The following is a 9,680-nucleotide window of genomic DNA, read 5'->3' on the forward strand; positions in this document are numbered from 1 at the left end:
GATATTTCTAATAAACATTTTGGGGCTTGTAATGTATATTATTTAAACTATTGGTGCATTTAATAACCGTAACGAAAGTACATTTTTAGAGTTACAATTTAAATACGGTTAACTCATGACATTTAATATTTCGAAAGCACGTGAAGCCATCGAATTGTTAATATGCACAAAACTTTCTCGTTACTTAATGTAATAGAACATTGTCGTAAAAATAAGCAACCGACTGTAGTAACATGCAAAAACGGGAAGCTTTAGGAATCAAATTTTCACGACAGAGACAATATTTATCTCGTACAGGTACAGAATTATTGTATACAGAATCCTTACATTGTTTGTACGCTGACGTCAGAACATAGGGTTCCTTTGTGCAAACAACACCGATACACTGGCAAAAGGGATTACGAAACAAGTTCCTAAATTACCGAACGATCGAAGAAAGCTCAGGATGGCAGCAAAGAAGCATCCAGTCCTTACACATTTTTTTATTAAGCAGTGACTTAACAACACAAGGAAAGGGTTATAGTAAGCTCCAGTAGAGATATTTCAAATTAACGTTTTAAAGATATGTGCATTAGATAAGATATATTACTAGTGGTCCACAAACATAGTTTAAAAAAAACTATAATAGTTTTAAATCAATATAACAAATAACATATTTATTCATCAAGAAAAATATGATTAAATATAACATCAGTCAACATCAGCATAAAGTAGTATTTTTAATAGCACGTGTATATGCATACATTCATTACCAACATTGTTGTACTACATTCAATAGAAATACTGTTGTACAACTACATTCATTACAAATATTATTGTACAGCTACATTTATTATAAATATTGTTGTGTAAATCCAAACAGAAACCTTTATAAGAACGTCATATGATTATAAACAGAGAGAATAAATAAGACAGAGAAGAAACAGAGTAAGGAAAAAAAAGAAGACAAAAGCAATCAAGAAGAGAAAATATACAGAAAAATAAGAAGAATAAAGTAAAACAAAATGAGGAAGAACATAACGGAAAACAAGAAGAAAGTTAAGAAAGAAAAGAAGAAATTAAAGTATAAACAAAGAGAAAAATGTTTGGAATGGCAAGAATTAAAAAAGTAATAGAAAAGAAGCAGTAGAAAATAAAGAAAACACAATAAAAATATAAGAAAAGAAAGTAGAAAAGTTATGAACAATATCAGAGAACAATAAAATATATTGTAACTTCAGAAAACAACCTGTATGATTTTTCAATCATATGAAGCATATGAAGCATATATGTATATATATATTGTATATATATATACAATTCCACGCTCTTGTGGATGCTAGGGTGTGACTAACAATGTATGACAGGAGTTAAAATCCAGTAACTGGATATTTGAAAGATCTTTATTTTTCTAGTGAACAAATCCATAAAACACGCATCTTACATCTGATCCAGCAAACTCGGAGAAAGTTTGAATATATATATAGTTATTAAACTGTTTTTTATAGATTAATAGCTGGACAATTTGTAGAGATAAGTATGGAACATAAATGTGTATGCAGAGGTTCTGGATAATTTAATATGTTTCAGCTAAGAAATATCAAACTGTCATTATATATATGTAAAACTTTAAATACTTCGTTCTTTTATGTCAAACTTGTGGAATCAATAAGTGCACTTGGAACTCGTGATTAACTTTTTATCGGTTATGCAGCGCCATCTGTAAAATTTAACTTCGTGAAAGTAGCACAGATCGATGGTTCTGCTCTATTTATAAGCGGTGTGTGTGGATTCATCAAACAAGCGTTTGTAGGATAGAAGTAAATGGCAGTTACGAATAGAGACCGTGACATCAGTGAGAAAACGTGTCTTACCCTTTCTTATTTATTCAATGTTTCTTGTTTTTAGTCTTTGGGTTGTTTTTACCCCTCTTGTGAATTTGATTGACCAGTTGACTTCCTATTTATTTCGAGATTAATGACAAAGTTTTGGTACTATGCCTTCAGTCTCTGCTTACCATGGTCATTCATAGAACTTGCATATGTTCGTCAGGGTCCTACTCCAAAAGAAAAACCTTACGGTAGGTGTGATTAATTTCATAATTATTGTTGGTTTCTACTGAGTTACGATTTGGCAGCAAGATGAATCCAGTTCTACCTCAATGTTGAATTGCAGTGCTGAGTTAAAAGCTATTAAAATTCGGAAACATTGTGACTATATATATGTATTTTTTGTTTAAACTTTGGATGAAATTAAACACTTTGGTTTTACACATTCATCATGTAAAAATGAAGAATACATATATTTTATGAAACATTAGGGGCGTAATCCAGAGTAAAGCTTCTTTACTCATCTTCACAATTTGGTTGTGATTTTAATAGTTTTCATTTCTTTTTGTTATCAATAGAGTTTTCAAATTTATTTCACTTTCTTATTTGTCCTCCTCCACACCACCCAAAAGTCAAGTTAGTTGTCAGCGTGGTCAGAACGTATTTTAACATTTTCTTTAACAACCATGTTTAAAGGAAGATTGATAGAGCATTGTCGTGAGTAAGAAGCCTTGGCACGAAAAGTAGATTCTTTAATGGTGAATCAATCAGAGCGGAAAGATACTGGATCACCTGGGACACATCAACTGCATCATTCATTTTCAGAACACTGTCAAGGTGCTTGTGTCTACTCGAAATAGCTTGAAATATTATATCCCCATCTCTATCTTCGCGTGACAATGTGGGGGAAATAGTAAAGTGTAACATTCTTAAATTCATGTTTTTCTTTAAAAAGAGCGAAACGAGTCTCCACACAATGTCCAAAAGTGAAATTCTGTCAACAGATAAAGTTTCATGTTTTGTTTATCTGTTTATACTATCACATTATTTACATTAAAAGAATATAAAGAAAGTATTATTTTCAATTCACTAGCATTCAAAAAGTAAAATAACATGCAATGTTTCTCCATTTCTTATGATAAAAATTACAAACGCATTCCATGATGAAAACAGCCGGTGTACGTAGTTTTATGAAACTTGTGAATACAGTTAGTAAATACAATCTTAATATGCTTGTAATATGTAGTATTGATAGTGAAGATATATAATATTACTAAACAATAGCCCCCCCTCCCCCATTGGCTCATCGATAAGTCTGAGGGCTTATAACACTCAAAATCGGGTTTCGACACCCGTGGTGGGCACAGCATAGATAGACCATTGTGTACTTTGTGCTTAACGAACAAAAAACAAAAACAAATATAAACAGTAAAATAATATCACACTACTAACTTCCTTTATTTAGATGTTTATTTACTAAACAGAAATAATAATAACCGTAAAAAGAAAATACTTAACTTTATATCTTCGAGTGTCTTAATAAAGAATTTAAGGTTTTTTTTAATTTCTAAGACTTGAAGTAAAGAGAGACTTGACAAAATAAATTTATAAACTATTTGTTGGTGTTGCTTGAAACTAGGTTTCCATAGAACTTTCAATACAATAAATCACTTGCGTCTTCTTTTGTTTCTTTGTGTTGTTTTTTTCGTAGACAATTATGATAGCAGTTGATTTAAGTAGTGTAACTCCTTGACTTATTTTAATTCAACTCCTACTTTCATGATTGTGTTTAAAGATTTTCTAAGTACGTCTAATTACAGATCGACCTTCACTATGAAACAATTGTTCAGACAGTGCAGGTTAAAAAACAGCAAAACTGATGCTAGAAAAAAATCGTGCGATAAATAGTTCAATAGATATGATTGGTTAAAAAAAGGAAATTCGTTGGGTATAAAAACTAGACACATAAAGGTGAAAATAAGTAATGCCACATTCACGTTGGTTTACAATGAAAAGTTTTATATATATGTTTTTTTTTTCCTTTTTCTTGCGTTTATCATGCGTGAGGTCAGATAGTGTCTAATAACATGTTCATTATTTGTCGGTAAAAATTGAGTTTGTCTTTACCCAAGTACAATTTATAAATAAACTGGGATGACATCTATCTCATTAAATAATAATAACAATCACTGACGCACTAAATTAAATTAAAAGGGAACAAAAAAGGTAATATCTAATATTTTTTTGCTCAAATCGTAAATCCAAATAAAGGAACAACACCATCCATAACTCACAACTTTGTTTTATTACTTTATCTTTTTCTATAAGCAGCAGTTGAAACCTGAGAAAAGAGTGGAAACGAAATAATATGATAATATCATACGCTATAACGTAATTTGTCTCGCAATATAATTCAACTCACGTTCACTGTCTGAAAGGATCGGCCCGTCTGAAATATGAGTTTGGTTTCTTCGTCCACTGCTTAAGCTCATATTATTAACCAATTTTTACCTAAACGCTTCCCATATAAAGTTAAACGTAAAAGAATATCTCTTAATAGACTGCGTGAAAAAAATACATTGTTATAAATGTTTTGATCCAACTAAACTCAGTTTTGTAAAGGACACACCCACACCGTTCTGCAGCTACATGACGACTTTAAAAAAAAATTGTTTGAGCTTTCAATATTAAGTCTATATTGGAGCTGTTTCTTCCTCAGTAAGCTTGTATGAAACTGGTTAGGCTAACAATAACCTAAAGTTCAAACTACTTAAAGTGGGTATTATATATTATTTCTGCTATTTGGCGCCATTCTATAGATTGGAAAGTTCAAGGTATGTGCTACGATATCGGTAAACACACTCCGCACTTTCAGCTTTGAGGGCGTTATGAGAGTGGCAGTCATCCAATTATTAAATTCAAAACGGGACAACTTTCTTGTAGCGAAAGGTGATGCTGACTGACTGCCTTCTCTCTGCTCTACAGTTTAAAATTAGGAATGACTATGACTAACCTTTATAGACAGTTTAACTCGTGTGGCCATGGTTTCGTTAGCTTCGAAAATACCATTATTCATATCTTATCGTATCTTTTAGCATTTATTAACTAGTCACATGCAGAAATAATTACAGAGTTTAAAATTATGCACCAAGCAATGCAAAATAGGCTTAAGAAAACAATTAATTATGGGGAATTGCTAGTGCGATTAATTTATCATTGGCTTATTGTTTTAGGAAGCCAGGTTCAATCTCTAATGAAAAAACATCCACAGTAAAAGTGCCAATGTATAAATACTGTCAGGAACTTAGTATTTTTAATAGTATATATATTAAAGTAAGTATATGGGTGTGTTGGGCTAAAGATTCTTCTACAGCAGGTGTCTGTGACTTGTTGGCGATAAATCTGACAATAAACGAACAGCACGCACTCACTTGTTTTTAAAATTACATATATCTATATATTTGAAACAAGTTAAACGTATGTACAAAATTACTTACACTATGTAGATCATAGTTGTATCTTAAACACTATACAGTTCTATTCTTCTTGTCAAAAGTCCACTTAGGCGAATTCAATTCCTTTAAAATTCAGTTGATAAGCCTATCTATTTTTCTCTCTATTTCTATCGCAATAGCATCTGCGTATAGTTGAATTACCGCGGCTGTATCCTGTACTTCCAATAATCGTCTGCTTTCGTATTTGCAATAGTCGTCTGTCTTTTGTCAAAGCCACTGAGATGGGTTCCATTACTTTAGAACACCCTTTGACGTGACAACTTATTCTCTTTATCTCTTTCAAAATTGTTAATCTCACTTTAATATATCAACCATTAAGCCTTTAATTCCCACAACGGTTAACTTTATGTTTAACTTTTCTCTGACCGATCTTCTCTTTCGCGTGACTTTACTTTTTCGCTCGTCTGGTCGCCGTCATTTATACGTCTATCACTTAGGCCTTCTAGAAATCTCTATAATCTCGACATCAATGGATTGCAAACACAAAATTCGATAGCCTCGAAATTAATGAATTACAAACACAAAATAAATAAATTAATAATACTACTAAACAATCTTTTTTATCTGACATATACAAATGTGTATTGGAATACACCCTATGTTTTTAGAACTTGGATGAAAAATTGTTTTCGTTCTTCAATTATATCAATTATTTGCCTCGATATTTTAGTTTTAATACACTGTTCGTAGAGATGTGTGTTCAATATGAGGGTTGGAATGCCAGTTTAAAAATTTAAGTTTTTACTTACAATTTCGATTGGTATATTTCAAGTAATTTTGTTTTAATTATTTTCCCTTCATTTATTGTTTCATTGGGAGCAAAGAACTTCCCAGAGCTGATTTATATGTGGGACGATTGTTTGTTTATGGCAAAGCTATTAAGGCTATCTGCCGCCGTCCATAATTTTGAACTGCCAACCATATGCAATGTAACGGTCACATCATAACTCCATAGCTGAAACAACTAGAATATTCAGCAACGGATTTGTGTCCCGGAACTATACATTGCGAGTGAAGGGCCCTAACCACCACTCTATGCTAGGACACTTGTGGGACATTATGTGAGAAATTTTATCTTTATATCATTTGTGAGACTTCAGAATACTGTTTAAATCTGATAGAAGGGTGTATCCCTACTGCTGTTATCTTTCTCATTTTAATATCCCCACATTCTAGTTTTTATCCTACTTTCACTAGTGTCTCGTTCCTATACGACACTTTTTGTTTTAAACGTAGCTGTTTGGAATTTTTTCAAAACTTCAATCAAGATAAGGTGCTGCTACCTTTCTTAATCTTACATACTTGCCGTATTATTGATATGAATACATTACGTATTTAACCTAAACTACAAATATACCACCAGCAATCGTCTGAAGGTATGATATATATTTGATTAATATGTATATGAAGAATAGAAACCTGTTGCCAAAATTACAAGTATAATACCATATGTCCCTTCTTGGAATGTTTTAATACGAACACAGATATTCTGTTTCTGTCATTATATTATATATATTAAAATAAGATACGTTTTAATGGCTTTAGATCAGAATATCACTTAGTAAGTTGCAGGAAAAGTTTGTTATTGTAGTTTTGGGTATTACAAAACTTTTATACCATTCGAAAAGGGGAAATCGTTTAGGACATCATGCTGAATAAAGTATATCTATAACTTAAATGATAAATATCTGGTAATCACAATAAAATTTAGTTAACTTAAAAATGTTCAATTACAGAAAAAAAAGCAGAAATGTTGTGGAAATTTCAGAGAAAAATGTAGCGAAAGAGTATTGATTTTCTCAGCTTAAAAATACTTTTTAAAATAAACATCTTTCAATTAGTAGAATTGAATCAGTTTATTGAATCAGACTGTAGGACTTCCGCTGAAAGTTAATCAAGAACTGCAAGTTAAACATAACATAAAACTTACGATCTTTAAGACATAGTTTTATGTAGATATTGATCAAACAACGTGTAAGTGTTTTGTCACGCCTGAGATTTTATAAATGTAAAAAGAAGATTATGCTGATGTTTTGTCTTGTATAATTTGCTCAGGCACAGTTAAGACTATACGCTTCTAAATTCAATGTTTGTGCTATTAAGTCAATAACTGACGGAGTTTATCAACATAAAATTGTGAGTATTTGTCTTTAATGCAGGAAGTCTGTTGATATTTTATCACGTAAATACGTCACATATTTTTGTAAAGTCTGAAATTCCACGCACTTTTGATAGATCAAATGTCTTTATTATCTGGAATTTAATGAATTAGCAACAGTTAATGACGTTAAGAAATTATACGAATCTGTCAGTGGCAATAATATCTTGATATGACAACATTTGGCATAAACATATGTATGGATAATAGAAAATATTTTCCCTATATGATATGTTTGTCGTATACTGATTGGTTTGAACTACAGATATTGCGTTGAAATTAGTAAGAACCCGGTGTATTAATACAACTTTGTTACGATGGTCACTTGAGCTCTATTAATACATATTATCTACTATGCAAAGAATATTATTTTTAACTAATACTTTTGGTAAAATTGTTTAGAAACAGGTTAGAGTATTTATCAAAGCGGAAATATTGGTAGCTTTAAATTCGAAATGAAATCAATTCTATCTTGTTGGTTACTTTATAAGTAACATTAATTCAGTATTAATTTCATAATTTATGAGCCATCTCAGATTCAATGCCCATTCAATAATCATTTCTACAGCATCTAAGTAATATCAGATGGGGTACTCACTCGATTTATAGAGTTGGGATACATTGGTATATATATATATAACTTGTAATAACGATTAAACCGTGCATCAATAAATTACTGAAAGCGTACACGGCCTTTTGTGTTAAAGGTGAAAAAATAATTCCAGAAGGTTTGCTGGATAGTTTTGTAAATATATTTGTTGTAGGTCCGAAATTAATTTATGTCAACGTTGAAATAGACTGAAAGAGTTTTAGAATTGTTTTTACTCTGATTTTATAATTAGTCAGATTATGTTTTTCGTTTGTTTTTAAAGACTATTATTTACACTTTTTTTCTGAAATTAGAAGCTGTGGTTTGAATCTTTAAAGTATTTACTGGGCGAGGATTATATTGCGTGTGTGTGAACGAAAGCGTAGAATTGGTGACAGAAAATGCTAATACGAGACAGAACAACCCAACAAAAAGTGCTGTAATTTTCAAAGTAACATTATATAAGAAACAGTTTCGTTGAAATACTTATTCCAAGTGTTTCCATGAATTCAGAGTAAAAGTAATAAATTTAAACTCTCCAAGCATCCAGAATAAATGCTAACAATTTCTGCGTCGTTATTGAAATAAGCTCTTAAATACTTCTATCTGAAATATATGTGAATAATTATTAGAATCATTAATTAAGGTCAAGTAAATCGTATACGAAATCGCCGAAGGGAAAACAAAGGGGAAATTTATGGAAATCGTAAAATATACATTCCTTTTGTTGTGTTATGTAATTAAGATATTTTGTTGATCAAACGTCAATGAAGATTTTTAATTTGTTTTATGTTTAAAAGTCAATAGTAACTTTAGTATTTATTGCCTTTTATCTGTGGCTAACAACATAGTTCACAAGTTGTTGTCAGTCCATAGCACTGTATATATGTATATAGTTACTTTTACAAGATATAGTATCTTCAATAAAAACAAATGTTTAGGTAATGATCGAAACATATATCAAACACTACTCTGACAATCATCATGCAAGATACCAGGATGGAAGCAGGTAAATGTAAATTGGTTTGAAAAAATGTAAAGCTGATTAACACGGATATATGTGAATACACGAATTTAATCTCCTTAGGTTCTGTCATGGTATAAATAATTTAATACATTAAAGTGTAGAAAATAAGCTACATGAAAAGTTATTTTAAGAATCACATATTTAAGATGTAGAGTTACACAATCATAATATCATTATATCTTTTCACACTAATAATGTAAAGAATTTCACAATGCCTGATACATATGTTTTTAGGATTTACGTTTGATCCTTGTAAGTTGTTGATACTTACTTAGCCGGTTCGTACATAGAAGTTAATTCGATAGAATAATGCAATTTACGTTTGGTCCTCCTAAGTTGTTGATATTTACTTAGACGGTTCGTACATAGAAGTTAATCCGATAAAATAATACGAGTTACGTTTGGTCCTTCTAAGTTGTTGATATTTACTTAGACGGTTCGTACATAGAAGTTAATTCGATAGAATAATACGATTTACGTTTGGTCCTTGTAAGTTGTTGATATTTACTTAGACGGTTCGTACATAGAAGTTAATTCGATAGAATAATACGATTTACGTTTGGTCCTTCTAAGTTGTTAATAT

At 30.9% G+C, this 9,680-nt stretch overlaps 1 protein-coding gene across 1 annotated transcript in view; it reads left to right on the top strand.

The window, feature by feature from the left end:
* Positions 1-1,907: 1,907 nt before the first annotated feature.
* Positions 1,908-9,680, top strand: part of LOC106462127 (neural cell adhesion molecule 1-like) — a 122,767-nt gene continuing 114,994 nt past the window's right edge. Inside the window, exon 1 of the mRNA XM_022389485.1 lies at positions 1,908-2,059. Coding sequence (XP_022245193.1) covers positions 1,957-2,059 — 103 coding nt within the window. The 5' untranslated portion in view covers positions 1,908-1,956. The remainder of the gene's footprint in view (positions 2,060-9,680) is intronic.

The sequence above is a fragment of the Limulus polyphemus genome, unplaced genomic scaffold (genome assembly GCF_000517525.1).
Source record: "Limulus polyphemus unplaced genomic scaffold, Limulus_polyphemus-2.1.2 Scaffold43, whole genome shotgun sequence".
Classification (NCBI taxonomy): Eukaryota; Metazoa; Arthropoda; class Merostomata; order Xiphosura; family Limulidae; genus Limulus; species Limulus polyphemus.